General features: G+C 47.5%; 2 protein-coding genes and 1 long non-coding RNA gene across 36 annotated transcripts in view; 2 read left to right on the top strand and 1 right to left on the bottom strand.

The window, feature by feature from the left end:
- The window catches only part of ABI2 (abl interactor 2), a 56,840-nt gene extending 50,617 nt beyond the window's left edge, over window positions 1-6,223 (top strand). For 27 of the 34 annotated variants that reach the window (XM_045575232.1, XM_045575231.1, XM_045575228.1 and 24 more), the window contains one exon: window positions 3,207-6,223. In XM_045575232.1, coding sequence (XP_045431188.1) covers window positions 3,207-3,382 — 176 coding nt within the window. In that variant the 3' untranslated portion in view covers window positions 3,383-6,223. The remainder of the gene's footprint in view (window positions 1-3,206) is intronic. The other 7 variants (XM_036422050.2, XM_036422049.2, XM_045575240.1 and 4 more) reach the window with 1 other exon arrangement.
- A 241-nt stretch (window positions 6,224-6,464) lies between these two features.
- LOC118709777 lies at window positions 6,465-7,874 on the top strand. Its single transcript, XR_004985132.2, has 2 exons — window positions 6,465-7,271; window positions 7,352-7,874. It is a non-coding gene; the product is annotated as an uncharacterized LOC118709777 (long non-coding RNA).
- A 487-nt stretch (window positions 7,875-8,361) lies between these two features.
- Window positions 8,362-15,697, bottom strand: part of RAPH1 (Ras association (RalGDS/AF-6) and pleckstrin homology domains 1) — a 69,005-nt gene continuing 61,669 nt past the window's right edge. The window contains exon 14 of the mRNA XM_036422032.2: window positions 8,362-15,176. Within this exon, the coding sequence (XP_036277925.1) occupies window positions 13,149-15,176 (2,028 nt within the window). The 3' untranslated portion in view covers window positions 8,362-13,148. The remainder of the gene's footprint in view (window positions 15,177-15,697) is intronic.

Genomic DNA, 15,697 nt, shown 5'->3' with positions numbered 1-15,697 from the left:
ATTGAGTGTCTTGGCTGTACAGTTTACTGGCATTAAATTCTTCGATTCCCATCCCTTCCAAGCCATCTGATCTTGTGTTCTTCCAGGCCAATGATATAACTTCTTTGTAGAAGTGTCAACAATGTATGGTAATTTATCAGGCAACATTTCTGTCTTTATAAGACCATTGTCTTGCTCATCTTCCTATGTCTAAAAGTCAGCATGGATGCTCCAGTAATGATTGTCAAAAAATGGATAGTTCCATTAATCCTGTCTGGGGATTCCAGGAAGCTTGTCGGAGGACATTTGTGATGTGCCCTGAACAGTGAAGAATTCTCAGGCAGAGGGGAGCTAGCAAGGCCTGCAGCAGAGGATCCTCTGAGTGAAGGCACCGTGTTTGGCACGGTGAGCAGTGCCAGTGGGAGGGGGCGCGGTGGGTTTGGGGGGAGAGGGCCGGGGTGTGTGTGTAGGAAGTTGTAATGGGTGACGGAAGGCCTTGAGTACCATGCTGAGATGTTTGGATCTTTTTCCTTTTTAAAAATCTGATGGTAGAAACTTGTGGAAGATTTTCCAGCAGTTGATGGTAAGTTCCCATGTACTTGCTGGCAACATGCAGATGCACTAGAAAGGAAGCAGGGCCCTGGAGTGTGCTCGGTGGGCGCCGTCCTGTGCACCGAAGGCTGCGGGTTTGATGCCCAGCTGGGATGTGTGTGAGGCAACTGACCGATGTTTCTCATTCACATCCATGTTTCTCTCTCTCTCTTACTCCCTTCCTCTGTAAAATCAATTAAACTTTTTGAATAAAAGGAGGAGGAGTTGGGAGACCAAGTTGGATACCTTTCTGAGGAAGAGCTGAGGGCCTTAGCTACAGCAGAGGCGCTGAAACCTTGTTTTCCCACTAAGCTGATACAAATGGAAGTATTTCCTCATGTGGCACTGTCACCCAGTTCCTTTAACTCCTTCCGAGTTACTTGCTGAAAGTAAAATAATGTTCCATCTTTAAAAATGTTTTATATGTCGACTGATAACTACATTAGTCTGAATGTTTGTTTAAAGCAGTGGTCGGCAAACTCAGTCAACAGAGCGGCAGACTGCGGCTTGTGAGCTTCATGTGGCTCGCGAGCCATGGTTTGCTGACCACTGGTTTAAAGAAATGGTGCCACCTAACTAACCTGCAAAAGGCTGGGTTACTCGGTGGAGTGATTCTCCTTTTAACGTCACACGAATATTTTGGACGGTTTCTTTGGTACTTTAAGACAGTGCTCTGCACTCACACGTAGGAGGATATACAGGAAATGAGAACGGCTGTGACTGATGCCTGGCTCTCACGTCAGGGCAGTTTGGGGAGCAATGTTTATAAAAGTTGGGACTCCAAAAGGAGTTTTCCTTCATCATCAGACACTCACACGCATGGGGAGTCTTCAGGCCCCCGGTCAGGAATGTTCCGGATGAAGACGCTGCCGACGGTGGTGAGCGACATGAGATGACGGAGGTGTTGGTTTTGAGCTTTAGGAGGTGGAATTAACGGGACTTAGGGACAGTCTCCCTTGAATTATTTTTTCATTGGGTTTGCATTTTGGTAAGCATCGAGTGTTAACTAGGAGTGATAAAAAATATTAGGTTGACTAGAAATAGTAAAGACTTTACATGTCTTATTTTATAGTTAAACTTTTTTGTCATTTAATATACACTGAGTGGCCAGATTATTATGGTCTCTGAACACATAATCTTGCCACTCAGTGTGTGTGTGTGTGTGTGTGTGTGTGTTAGAGGCCCAGTGCATGAATTCCTGCATGGGTGGGGTCTGGCCAGGGGGAGGGGACATGGGCAGTTGGTCAGCCTGCCCGTGGAATTCCTGGTTGAGGGGACAATTTGCATATTGGCCTTTTATTATATAAGATATACACCGAGTGGCCAGATTGTTATACCTTCAGAGATCATAATAATCTGGCCACTCAGTGTATACTGGTGTTAGGAGTTTGGTTATGTTTTGAGAAATACATACTAACTTCCTCCTAGGCCTCTCTGAAGTATTTTCTGATACAAAAACTCAATTTAACAAAGCCTTTTAATTCTATTAAACTAGGTCAGATACACAAATGAACTGGGGGCAAGTTGCACTGTATCATAAACTGCTATTGTAGTTTGTTTCTTTTTTATGCGAGGTTTAAAGTTACATGAGAAACTAACCAAGTCAGTACAGTATGCTTCTCAGAAAGGATGGGTAGATGGAGATCGTTGAGTGATATAAAAAGGTACCGAGGATCTCTTTACAAAAAAGAGCAATCTGCTAGCCCAGCATGGCTCAGTGGTTGAGCGTCAGAACCAGGAGGTCATGGTTCACTTCCCAGGCAGGGCCTGTGCCTGGGTGATAGGCTCCATCCCCTGAAGGATGCAGGAGGGTGGAGGAGGCAGCCAGTGCATGACTCACTCTCCATCATTGATGTTTGTTTTTCCCTTCCTCTCTGAAATAAGAAACAATGTTTTGTTTTGTTGTTTGTTTTTTAAATAAAACTTCAAGTGGATTTGAGCAGTAGGTTCTCCCAGATTATAACTAAAGTGTTGAGGTAGATGCAACTGGAGCCTGAGGCTGTCCCTGAGAATATCGCAAAGCCCCAGCTACCAAGTTATTTAAGCAATGACGATTTCAGGAGAGCTAAAAGGTACCTTGGCTTCCGTGACACTGTAGTGTGTTATGGGGTGTGTTAAATTGGTAACATAATGCCCCGTGTGTTTTGAGAGTGTATGTATAATGGACTCCCAGCATTTGTGCATAAAACCTGTGGGAACTCAACTATCTTCCTCAGTGACTCCAGAAAGTGAGGAGACAAGTCTGCTCCTGTCCCTTTAATCCATCTCTTCTTCTCTCTCTCCTCTCATGGGTTTCTCACTGCACCAGACAATTCTAATGTGGAAAGACGTGTTTGACACGATACAAGCTCAGTCTTTCCCGATCCTGGGATTGTGTCTCCCCTCAGTGCGTGTTTCTCCGTGGGCCGCTGATCGGGAACTTCACTGATTCCTTTGCCATTTAGACTGCCTGGAACCTAACCTCCCGGAGAACATTCGATCCCAGTACACAGGACTGGGTATTAGGAGAACAAGAATTTTGGTCTGTTTAGAAAGTTACTGTTGGAGGTGCTGTAAAAGTTGGGAGAGGATGGATATTCATTCGGCCCTATCTTTGTAGGAATCTTATTCTTCACATCCTATTTTTTCCTCTCTAGTTGTGGCCATTTATGATTATACAAAAGACAAGGAAGACGAGCTGTCTTTTCAGGAAGGAGCCATTATTTATGTCATCAAGAAGAACGACGACGGCTGGTACGAGGGAGTGATGAACGGAGTGACGGGGCTCTTCCCTGGGAACTATGTGGAGTCCATCATGCACTATTCCGAGTGAGCTCGCCGGCCGGGGTGTCCCTTCCCGCCCCGCGGACTTCAGCCCTCCCGGGCCGGCACTCTCCCAGTGAAGCGAATGAAGGACACAAACGGTAACTACGTATGTATTGGGTTTCCCCCCCGGTTTATCCCCCAGTATTAAAACAAAAAAGCAACCTAATTGTGAACAAATGGATCTTTCTGTCATCATTTGTACTATGCTGAGCGGTCTGGATTGAAATAAAGTGACCCTTTCTGAATATGTAGAGGAATAACAGCATAACTGTAAAACGAATCTGGTTAAGACTGATTCAGAGCAAAATCTGGGATCTTTCTCAGGAATACTGTACCTGTGGCACTGGCTGTTCTTCAGTGCCTGTGCCAGAGGGTTAGCCCTGTGGCCTACTGCGTACCCCACTTCCTTCCACCCGTCTTGAGGAGGGAACCGATGTTTGAGTACCGTACTGAACCATTTTTAGTTGTTTCTGATGGCTCATTTCCTCGCACAGGTAAATTGTCCTCTCTCAGTACTTGCGAATACCAGTGAATGCTGAACTGACTTGCATCCCTTTGTTTCTCAATCTGTAGATGATGATAGAATGAGTCTCCCAGCATTCTGAGGGTGGTTGGCGGTGGCCAGTGTGACTGAATGTGCTGCTGCAGCATGAGACTGGTGGCCCCGAGGGCCAGGACACCAATGAGCGTAGTGGCCCGGCTCACGTGCGGAAGCAGGTGTGCGATGCTGGCCGTGAAGGCGCTTAGGGCTCTGAGGAGGTTGGACTATAGAAATGTGCTGCCCAGCAGGATCCTAAGGCTTTGCCTTGGGCCCTGGTTTGAGAAGCAGGATTTTGGAAGTTAGACCAACTATTTACTTTCACTATTGAGAAAAACTTTCTTTTTGAGGAAACTAGCAGTTGTTTTCAAATTTCTTGATAGTCACTGGGAATAAAAGGCTTGCTGCTGTAATCCTGGAGTGATGTTAATGGCCAGTGTTAGCTGCTGCCGAGTTGTTGACTCACTTGACCTAGAAAAGGGAAATACTCTCTTGGTTTTGTGGTTGGCCTTGGAAGTAGCTTCCTTTGGTGAGAATTTGAACCTTGTTTCTCAGACTAAGAATAGTGGGGTAAGACCAAATATTTATCCCCTTACATAGATTAAAAACTGATAGGACTTTGCAATAAAGCCCTTTTTTTATAGCTACAAGTTCAGTGGAGTCAGTAAGATGGCTTGAATCCTTTCGGTAATCAGTATAAGAAGTGTTTACAAAACCCAGGAGGGCTTTGCTGCTCACAGGTGAAACTCGGTGATGAACCAGCAATGGTTAGGCCCCCAGTCATGGCTCTTCCCAGGCCCAGTGACTTGGCCAGAGAGCTTTGCCAGGCGACTTCCCTGTGTGGGTTCAAAGGGGAGAGGTACTAGCTACATATACAGTTGACCCTTGAACAACATGGGTTTGAACTGTACAAGTGGATTTTTTCAAGAAATATACAGTCAGCCCTCCATATCCCTGGATTTTGTATCTGCATTTTCAACCAGTTAAGATTGATAATAGTATTTTCAACCTGCAGTTGGGAACCACAGATGTGGAGAACCAGCTGTGTGCATTGTTTTAGATCATTTTGTGTAAGCGACTTCAGCATCCAAGGATTTTGGTGTGTGTGTGTGTTCTGGATTCGATCCCCCACAGATAAAGAAGGCTGACGGTAGTAGTTAAGTTGTGGGGAGTCACTATAGGTGGATTTTCAATTGCCTGGGTCTCAGGGTCAACTTGTGTTTCACACGTAAGCCTTGAACATGAACTAGTGCAGATAGAGGACGTGATTGAAATGGACGTACCTGGTGGCAGTGTGTGAGGGAATTCAGACGGTGCAGGGGGAACATTCCAGTCGTGAGTCTATCAGGGCACAAAACTTCGCCATTTGACTGAGACCCAGATACAGTTCCATTGTCAAGACTTTTCGTTGTAAAGTTGAAGACCCCTCCCCACACCCCTCACATATTGCAAGTCAGCCATTTTGCTTTTAGCTCTCTTTAACTTTAAATTTGACTTTGCCTCCATGTTTTCGTGAGATCATCCCAATACCCTTTTTATCCTGTTTTCCTTTGAAATAATGGCCTTGAGTGTCCTCTGAGCTGTCGGCTTCGTTATGAACCCAAACTAGACTACTTGGACAGGTTAGCTCTTCTTGGTGTATAACTAGGAAAACGTTTACAATGGTATGCTCCAATTATTTATTTAAATACCTTTTTTGCTGAGAAAGCTTAGGGTTTAATAAGAAGATATTTGAAATCCAGAAAGTAGTTCCGTACCGCACACCGATGGCAGACAACTGCGCATCCAGAGTTGGCAGCAGCGGCTTACCTGTCGGACTGTTGCTGTTGGCAGACGACACTGGTGGTGCCGGCCTGAGCAGGGGAACCACAGGTCAGCTGACCTCTCTCTGTATTATTTAGTACTAATGTGTGATTTCAAACTATGTTTGATTTTCTGCATACTTTAAATTTTTGTACAGTTTTGAACTCTATATATTGTCTTAGAAGGATATTAAGTAACAATGGGCCAGGCCTATAGTAATGGGAGCCTTTAAAGTATGTGACATTTTATAGATTGCATGCTGTTAAGTCTGTGAGGATAGTATTTCTTGTTTTGTCAGTTTTCCCATTTATCTTTTTATAAGTGAGATGAGATAGTGGGCAGTAGGAATTCCAAATGAACGTAGAAATCTCACATGCTACATAATATTGTGGCAAAGGGGATCCAAGACTAAATCTGCTGACAAGCAAGCAACCTTATTATCAGGATATAATCTAACTGGAATTTTTTTCCTTTTTGACTTGCTGTCCAATCTCTATTTCCTTAAAATAATAACTTTTAAGTCACTCCTTTTAACTTTTAAGTCACTCCTTTTAACTTTGTTTGAAAGGCCATGGTGGTATGAATGAAAATACTTTTGTCATTGACCTAACGGCCAAGGCAGTAAAGTATCAACGTGTCAAAATCTAGACCCATGGTCGGCAAACTGCGGCTCGTGAGCCATGTGTGGCTCTTTGGCCCCTTGAGTGTGGCTCTTCCACAAAACACCACGGCCTGGGTGAGTCCATTTTGAAGAAGTGGCATTAGAAGTTGTTTAAAAATTTTGGCTCTCAGAAGAAATTTCATTTGTGGTACTGTTGATATTTGGCTCTGTTGACCACTGATCTAGACCTGAGGTTCAGTCTGCTGTGTTTGAAATAAAGAGTATTTCCCTCAGTATTTCCCATCTTTTGGCTCCTTGCTGTCTCCCTCAAGGCCACTGTAGAGTTGGCAAGGGCCTGCGACTTCGCTGGGTTTCCCTGGAGGTCACCAGGTGAGGCCTTCTATTCCCCCCGTCCTTTCCCCTTCTGCATATCACCCAACTAGAATGTCTCATGTCGCAGGGATTTCTGCAATGTGGCTTTGCTCCTTGGAATCTTAGGTTGGTTGAAGATGATTTGCGAAGCCTCAGAATGGTAGTTTGCTTTTGTCCTTTTGTGTCCATTTCCTTCCAGCAGGTTACCACTTGCATTAAGAACTATTTTCATTTTTATTCAGCGGAGAACAGGGCCACCCTCCCTTTGAAAAGGACTCGGTGGAGGAATTAGCAGGTGACTGCCAAACCTGTGAAAGAATGGGGACCATAAACTCGATTGGTGATTTCCCTCACACGATTTATTTAGGATCGTAGAATTTTAGAGTTAGATGAGATTTTAGTTCAATCTCATTTTACTGATGAGGTTAGATGGTTCATTTCTGATAAAAGCTAATTAATAATGGTAAAGTTTCTGACTCTGCCACTTACTATTTCTGCAGTGTCTTAAATGAATGTGCTGTATGTTTCTTCAAAAATTGAGTTCTCTTTGATGTCTTCAGAAAGATACTTGATACCACCACAGTATTTGTTAAACTAAACTTGTTTAAAGGAGTGTACTGACTGCAGTACAAATGGCCTTTCCCGTTAGGTGTTTGCAGCAGAAGCATTATTTCAGCACTGGTAGGAGCACAGCACTGGCAGGAGCACAGCCAGCAGCCTTATAAACCAGGTTTTTGTTAAACGGACATTGCCGTCATTATCTTAGGTTTGCTTCATGCTCATTTTGTTCCTAGTTCTTATTGAGAATCAATCACATCATTCTTTAAAGGACAAATAACCCTTGCTAAATACCTTGAGATTTTTTTTCTTTAATAAAAAAAAGCATCCCAAAACGAAAAAGCTTATTTTATCATCTTTTGCAACTTATAAAAACTGCTTTTTCATAGCATTCTAATATTTGTGTCCCTGAATGGTTTACAAAAAGAAAATAAACAATTTGTGATCTGGCCAGTTGTACGGTAAAACCACAGAAAACTGAGGGAGCAGTCGTTGCCAGTAATGTTCGTGTGTGTGCCATTAAACCACCTCCAGGAGTGGGGGAGCATTCACTTCTTAATTTTGAAATTGTATTTGGAATGTTGCTGTGTACTAAGAACCTGACCTAAATAAAATTCCACAAAGTAAGTGTCTTGTGAATATATTTATGCAAGTAACCTCCTTTCTTTCTAAGGTGGTATCTAATACCACATTTGCTCCTTTTTTTGTTAACTAAGTCTTAAAACTTCAAGTATTTAAAATGTGGAGCCTTAAAAGAATTAAGTTTTATCATTTTCCGAAACTAGGAGAAAAGTGATAAAGTGACTTGTAAATATACTTTTACACATACCTTGACATAGCAGTCCAACACAATTGTGATACCAAAGGTTTGTACAAAAAGGATCCCTTTGTATTAGATGTTTTTTTTTAAAACAGAAGTGCAAACTATTTTTAATCAAAGCTTCCTAGTTTGTTTACTTAAAGATGAACCAATTGAACACTTCAAATTGTATTTTATTTACTTTCCCACTTAATCTGTTCTTACTGCACAACCGGTTTAGGGTACCCCAGCATAAATAGCAAAACCAGGTTCTTAATGGTGCCGATCCACAAACAGTCAAGTGAAGTTCCCATGTTTAAACGAAATCTATGTATTATTTTTATTAAGGGTTGGGTAAGCTGACATGGTGAAAACAAATTTACACTGACTGTGTGACCACTGTCCTAAGCCATTACAATACTTCACTGGCAAGAGTAACTTGGAAAATAACTTAATCTAGCAGTAGAACAAAAACATCGTCAGTAGTACTGAATATATCTCTCTCATATATATATATATATCTATATATATATCTATATATAGGTTTGCACAATCAGGGAGCAAGGCACATAATGAAATGAGAGCGAACATTTAAACAAAATAATAGTAACAAAGCTGAAAGAAAAATTGTAACTTCATCTTTACCGAGCTGTGCATAATCATTTGAATAATGTCCTCTATCGGGTGCTTTATAATGCAGTTCCTTCTGTCTCGTCATGCTTTAAAAAAGTACATTCCTATATTGAATCTGTTTGTTTATAGCAAAGCTTCCCAGAGCCTACATGTCAATGTGAGCCTTGATTTAAATTTTTTAAAGAAATGGGAAGAGAGGAAGCAATCCCAGTTAAATATTATGTGCAATTTTCCTTTAAAATAGTAAACAATGTTTTACACCATTTAGCACAAGCTAATGATATTTTATTTTAAATGTACATTTCTATAAAAGGAGTTCACTAGTGACAGACAATAAACTTAAAAATCATTTGAAACATTCCAGTTAATGCTTACCTTGTAGGAGAGGTTATTTACAAGGAAAGGAAAAATATGGGAGACGGCAATCACGGAAAATGGCAGTTTTTGGTATTCGGTTACCATGAGTTCAGCTAACAGCGGGCAGTTCCAAAGACGATAAGGTTTCCCTCTCAGTGCTGCATGTATGAGCGCGGTACCAGCAGCCGCCGTGGTCACCCCCCACTCCTGTCTTTGGTAGAAAGCAGCCATCCTCACCAGGCAGACAGCCCTCTCTCCTGAGAGAGTAACTCTTCTATTTTTGCATAAACTAGAAATACCTCCTTTCCACTAGCACCTCAAAGTTGGCTTGTTAGGTTTTTTTAATGCTATTCCTTCCAAAGAGTTCAAGGCACTGGGGATTACAGCAGATACTGTTTTCTCTTCAAAATGGTTCATTACTTGAACAAGCAAAGAGCAAACCAATTGGAGATTTCCCCCCTCCTAGTGTTTATCAAGTATATTGTTTGCTTATTTTTGTTCAGTAAGTTTACTTTACAGATAAATGTTAGGTTTCTTTTACATACAGACCTTCCAAGGACACAACAGTGTAACAGAGCTTATTTAAGGGACAGACCGTAAGGTGTTAAAGGAAAATAAAAAGATAATGGGATATTTATTTCCTACCTGCCTCTCTGTGAGTCAAATCTCGGCGTTAGGAGCGGTCACGTGCCCATGAGGATGGAGGCCATCCTGCTTTATACTTACGATGCCAAGTGTACAGAACAAAACTCAAAGTGCCAAAAGGTACTTACAGCCTAAAGTGATTTTGAGAGAGAGAACCCTCTCATCAAGTGTATAAATCCAAACTATTCCTATTTCACTTAAAGCAAGTCAGGGTCATTCAGGCTTACTTGGTCTAAACGTGAATAAAATCTGAGAGAGACATATGTTTCGTAAACATATCTGTAGATATGTTTCAAAAATTTGGTAAGACTAAAACTATTTTTTTATGCATTACAATTTTTAACATGACACGTTTGTGTTGCAGTTAGAGGAGGAAGGCAGGCCACACAGTTCTGATGGTGACCTGATAGTCAATTCCACATCATTACCTGAAGATTTCCAGGTTAAATTAACAACTGTTTTCCCAGAATAGCAGCTTCTGAAACTTGAATGGGATGCACAGCTCCTGTGAACTTTGACCTCAGAGTTGTCACTCTAACTTTGTTGAAACTGTCTTGGTAACCTCGGCACTGTTGTCAGTGGCAGTAAACTTACAGAGGGAGGGGCTTCTAAGATAGTGCACAGCCCTTAGCAGAATATGCCCTCGGAGGCCAGCAGCACCTTGATTTTAGAGGACTGGAAACACCATGTCCAAATTACTTTGAAATTTTCTGATTAAAGTCACGTCCAGTAACTCGTAAGAGTCAGCAACCTTTCTCATTTAAAAGTCAAATTTTAAAAATCCAATTTACAGTTAAGTGGGCATCTGTAAAAACCTTAAAAATAATTTAAAAAAGAAAAAAAGTAGTTATTTTTCCCAAGTGAGAATTATATATGTATTTTTTCGAGTAATAAAAGCCACGGTGGTAAATTTCAATAGAGAATAGCCTAACGTTTATATTAATGCCTATAAACCCGATCGAAGTTGTTGCTGACTTCAGTTGGTACCAAAATGTTAATTGGAGGGTGGTTAGTGACACCGTTAAGTTAATTAACCAAGTCACTAGCTCTAATAGGCAACTGTCTACACTGCCTTCAACAGCAGGATGTTTGTCCACATTCAGAACAGCCAAGTCAGCTGTCCAGATGTTCTTTGACGTGGAGAACCTCTGCTGTGGAACAGGAGGCAGTGAGAAGGCACAGAGCAAGTGTCCTCCCCCAGGGGTTACCGTGCACACACCAGAGAAAATAACAAAAGTAGCCTCAAAAACAAAACACCCTACAAAACTTCATCCCAGTAAAATCCAATTAAAAATCACCACCAGGGAGCTAAAACACTGGAAGTATAATCTAAAGTGTTTTTTTGTATTTTTAAAATCTGTTGTTTCACCATGACAAATGGGGGGGAAAGTAGGTTAATAGCCTTTTCCATCTTTGGAGAGATGTACGCAGCCTGTGGTCAGTTCCTGCCCTGACCCCGCCCTCTCCTGGGTGTCCTAGCGCTGTTCTGCTCTTTGAGGAGAAGGATGCACCAACGCACCAGCCTAGGGGGCTGTCCTCGGCACTGACTCAGCACCAGGGCCGAGGAAAGCCCACACTGGAGAACCAGGCTGTTATCTCAGGGTTCATCACTGACTGAGGGTATGTCACACGTTGTCCACCTTCATGTACCAATGACACCAATACAGTAAAACCCCTACTGCATATGTCATTGGATTCCTATTAATAGCTCTTTTACTTCACACACTGAAGCTTGGCAATCTATACTCAAATGTTATCCAAACTGCTATGCATGCTTAAATCAATAATGCAGATGTGTTAAAGGTCACCATAAGCATAACAATCTCAAGCACACAAACCTTGTGAACAATCGGAAAGACCCAAAAAGTATCTTCTAAAGAAGCGGGACTTTAAGAAATGCACAATGGTGTATGTTCTTAGTAAACGTAGTGAACAGCAGCCCGCAGACGTGGCAACAGAAAGGCAGGTGCCATTTATGATGCAACATGTCACTAGATGGGTTACACGGGTATTGGGACCCTGCACACCTAACTACCACTTACTCTAATTCCCACTGCTCCAGCGCAGGGCACAGCTTTTCCTTCGGGGGCAGTGTCAGCGGATTTCCGCACTGTCATCCTTCGTCACACAGACAGACTCTCATTACAAGATGTGCTCCCGTCACTCCTGGGGTAGCTAGTTTTTGTTCTTTTGTTTAAGAGCAGCTCTGAGATTGCCTTTTATTCCTGATGGTCAATTTATCATATTTCCCTCAGATACAAAAGGAAATGCACAGGGGAAAAAAGTGCATGAAGTGTAGCATGAAGCATACAGGCTTACTGTGTCATTAGAGCAATGATTTCATGTTATGCCAGACTGCACATGCACAACATGTAATGCCCCTCACTATGCTGGACTCCACTGCTCCCCCGGAGAACACTGGGAAGGACAGCTGCCCACCCCTGGCTGTAGCAGCGTCTCCGAGCTCCAGCACCAACCGCATTCACTGCCCCTCCATGACAGGCTCCACGTTACAATCTGTGCACAACCTGACCAATGGCACCTGCACAGGCCAGTTTGTTCCTTTGGAATCACCCTGGCCTTCTAGAGAGCAGTATGGACATTTCAGAAGGTGACTTTGCTTTTCATAATGATGCACTATATTGGACATAGGATGGGAAACATGATATAGCAACTGTTAGAGATCTCTAAGACCAACATCTAACGCTGGGTGGTTCTTACAGCGAGTCAAAGCGAGGATCGGGAAACCATGGAAGGATTCCAACAGCACAAAACGCCCAAGGTTACAGTACGACACTGTCCACGTGTTGTAGGCAGAGGACATCCCAGGGTCAGCGGGTCACTGCGCCCTCACTGCACAATGTAGCGTCTGAAATCGCCCCATGCGGCACTGCTACCCGTTCTAGGAAGCTGAGAGGTTTTCCTGGTTAAAGTGCCCCTTTATGTATAGTCATGAAGTGTCAGTCAAGAGTTCTAACTTTAGCCAACCGGGGAAAACCAAACACAAAAGCCCCACCGAGACACCAAACGTCGTGGTTGTCTTCAAACAGAAACAGCACATGACACACCTCCTCAGTATATGATACTTCACATGCACAGGAGCCGCACATGGAGACCTAGAATGCACCTTCTAAAGTCAACAGAAGTTGTTTTTAGGTCCCAATCCACATGACAGATACTAGAAATCGCAAGGGACAGGACACAACCCCTTCCATGCTTCTTCTGCCCAAAATACACAAAATCCGTTTTCAGATTATGAAAGGGAATAAATAGAATCACTCCCAGCTCTACATATGCATATACACACACCCACACACACTCACTGTATAGGTATGTACACGTACACACACACAGCTGGACTCTACCTGGAAAGCACACCGGAAGGAAGGCTCTGACACCTGAACTCCCAGATGGCCAGGCGAGCTGATTGTAGACGGATTACAGAAACAGGGAACACACCTAGGCAGCTACCAGTCTCTGGAGAGCTTGGTGTTCTGGTCTCTCTTTGGGGGGGCGGGCGGGGGCCCCCTCCGCAGGGTGGCATAGCCGGATATGTGGCTGCCCCCGTAGCCGGCTTTCCGCTGGTCGGACAGCAGCTCGGGGGGCGGCGGGGGCAGGGCCATGTCGTCCATGGTGGCCGTGGGTTCTGCTCTGGACACGCGGGAGGAGGAGAGCGAGCCGTGCCGTGTGATGGACTTGCGCTGCAGGGTCCGGTTGAGGTCGGCCAGGAAGCCGGGCTGCACCCCGAGGCCGGCTTTGGGGGAGGTGGGCCCCGGCGGCACCGCGGGGGGCTCGGCGGGCTCGCCCTGGGTGAGGCGGGTGCTGTCGTTCCGTTTGGGCCGCGTGGGCGGAGGCGCCTTCTTGGCCGGCGGCTTGGCCCACTGCTGCGGCTGGGGGCTGACCACGGCCACCCGCGGGGACGCGGCCCCCAGGAAGGCGGCCGGGATCTCCACGGGCGGCGGGGGCGGGGGCAGCTCCAGCTCCGGGGGCGGCGGCGGGAAGTCCGAGTCGGAGGGCGGAGAGGGGAACTCCACGGCCGGGTCCTGGCCGCGCGCACCCAGGACGGAGGCCCTCGCGGGCGCCCCCTGCTGGAGGCCGCCGGGCAGGTGCACTCCGGGGAGGTTCAGCTTCCCGGGCTTGGGGGGCGCGGCCGGCGGCGCTGGGGTGTCCTTGCCGGGGGACCCCGAGGGCTCCGCGAACTTGCTGAGCAGGCTGTCCACCGAGGGCCGCTTGGGCTCGGGGGGCGCCGCGCCGCCGGCCTTGATGCTGGAGTTGCGCTGCGGGGTCGGGGGAGGCTTCTTGGCCCCGGGGCTGGCCGTCTTGGCCGGCTTCTTGCCCGGGGAGCCGCTGCGCTCGGGGGCCGCGGTGGGGGTGGCGGGCGGCGGGGTGGGCGGCGGCGGCGGCGGCGGCGGCGGGAACGCCAGGCTGCTCTCGGGCGGCGGCGGCGGGAAGTCGGGGGCCGGGGCCGGGGCCGGGGCCGGGGCGCCGGGCTGCCACCGGGGCTTGGCCTTCACGGCGGGCGGGGACTGCGGCGCCGCGGGCGGCTTCGGGGGCTCGGCGGGCGCGGGGAACTGGCTGGCCATCTGCCGCACCACCGACAGCCCCGGGGACGGCGGGGCGGCGGGCGGCCTCCCGGCCAAGCCCTGGTGCTTGGGGAGGGTGGGCGGCGGGCCCGGGCCCGGAGGAGCGGCCGGCGCGGGCGGGACGTGGGGGAAGGCCGGCTTTTTGGCCGGGGGGGCCGGGGGGATGGGGGATGGGGGCGCGGTCTTGGAGCCGGCGGGCGGCGCAGTCGCCAGGGGTTTGGGGGGCGCCTGGGGGGAGGCGGGCGCGGTCGCCAGGGGTTTGGGGGGCCCTTGGGGGGAGGCGGGCGGCGCGGTCGCCAGGGGTTTGGGGGGCGCCTGGGGGGAGGCAGGCAGGGTCGCCAGGGGTTTGGGGGGCGCCTGGGGAGAGGCGGGCGGCGGGGGTGGGGGTGTCGGGGGAGCTGCCTGGACGCCGTGCGGAACGTGATGGATCTTTAGCGGGGGCGGCGGGGGGCTGAACTGGGGCAGGGCCTGCGCACAAGGCACGGGTCTGAGCTGGGCCATGGCCGAGCCGGGGGTGGGGGCCGGCGGAGGGGGCGGGGGCGGGGGCACCACTCCGTTGGGGGGCACGGGCATCTGAGGCTTTGCTGGCTGTGAGGTGGCGGACAGAGGCTGCACCGCGGAGGGGGGCGGGGGCTTGAACAGGGGCCCTGAATGCTGAGCGGCGTTCTGCAGCCTGGTGATGGTGCTGTACTTGACAAACACGGTGGCCGCGGAGCCCCCAGAAGGCGCAGACTGGCTGGGCAGAGGAGGGGGCGGCGGGGGCGGGGGCGGAGGGGGGGGCGGTGGGGGTGGGGGTGGGGGTGGGAGAGGAGGCGAAGGCTGGGAGGCCGTGAAGGGGCTGACTAGTTTAGGTTGTGGGGATAAAGGGGTCATGAGTGAAGTGTAGGATCGATTCATAGAGTCCATTCTGGCCTAAAAGAAATACAAAAGGGGGTGAGAGAAAACAGCAAAAGTTACCGAGGTCGGCTGTGAATAAAAGGGTAAAAATAAAAGGCAAGAACTGGGGGACATGCGTGAAAAGGCCCAGCAGCTGTGATCCTAGATGAGCAAGGCAGGAAGGCTAAAATCCAGCTCCCAGGGCAGCGAGGGCACAGGGAAGTCTGTTAATCCAACAGTATTTTGAAATAGCTATCCTGCCTGACAATCTAGGAACTTCCTGTTGCAATGCTGTCCCAAATGGGAGCCCTCCCTCCCAGCACCGATGTGCTGGCGAGTTCAGTTTCAGTCCTTGACTCAGCCACGTCAGGCAGTGCCCTGGCTGGGCTTAGGAGTGCTGATGGAGGGCCTTCTGAGCACGAGGGTGGCTTTTTGATGCTCCTGAGCTGACACTGAGAGTATAAGAATGCTCGGCGGGCATGCACAGTCACACAGGAGTGAAGGAGCTTGACACACACACTCATGCTCATGTGAGACACACCCAACACACACACAAG

Source organism: Pipistrellus kuhlii, unplaced genomic scaffold (genome assembly GCF_014108245.1).
Source record: "Pipistrellus kuhlii isolate mPipKuh1 unplaced genomic scaffold, mPipKuh1.p scaffold_m20_p_7, whole genome shotgun sequence".
NCBI lineage: Eukaryota > Metazoa > Chordata > Mammalia > Chiroptera > Vespertilionidae > Pipistrellus > Pipistrellus kuhlii.
Note: the sequence above shows the minus strand (reverse complement) of the source record. Positions and strands in the feature narration are given on the sequence as shown.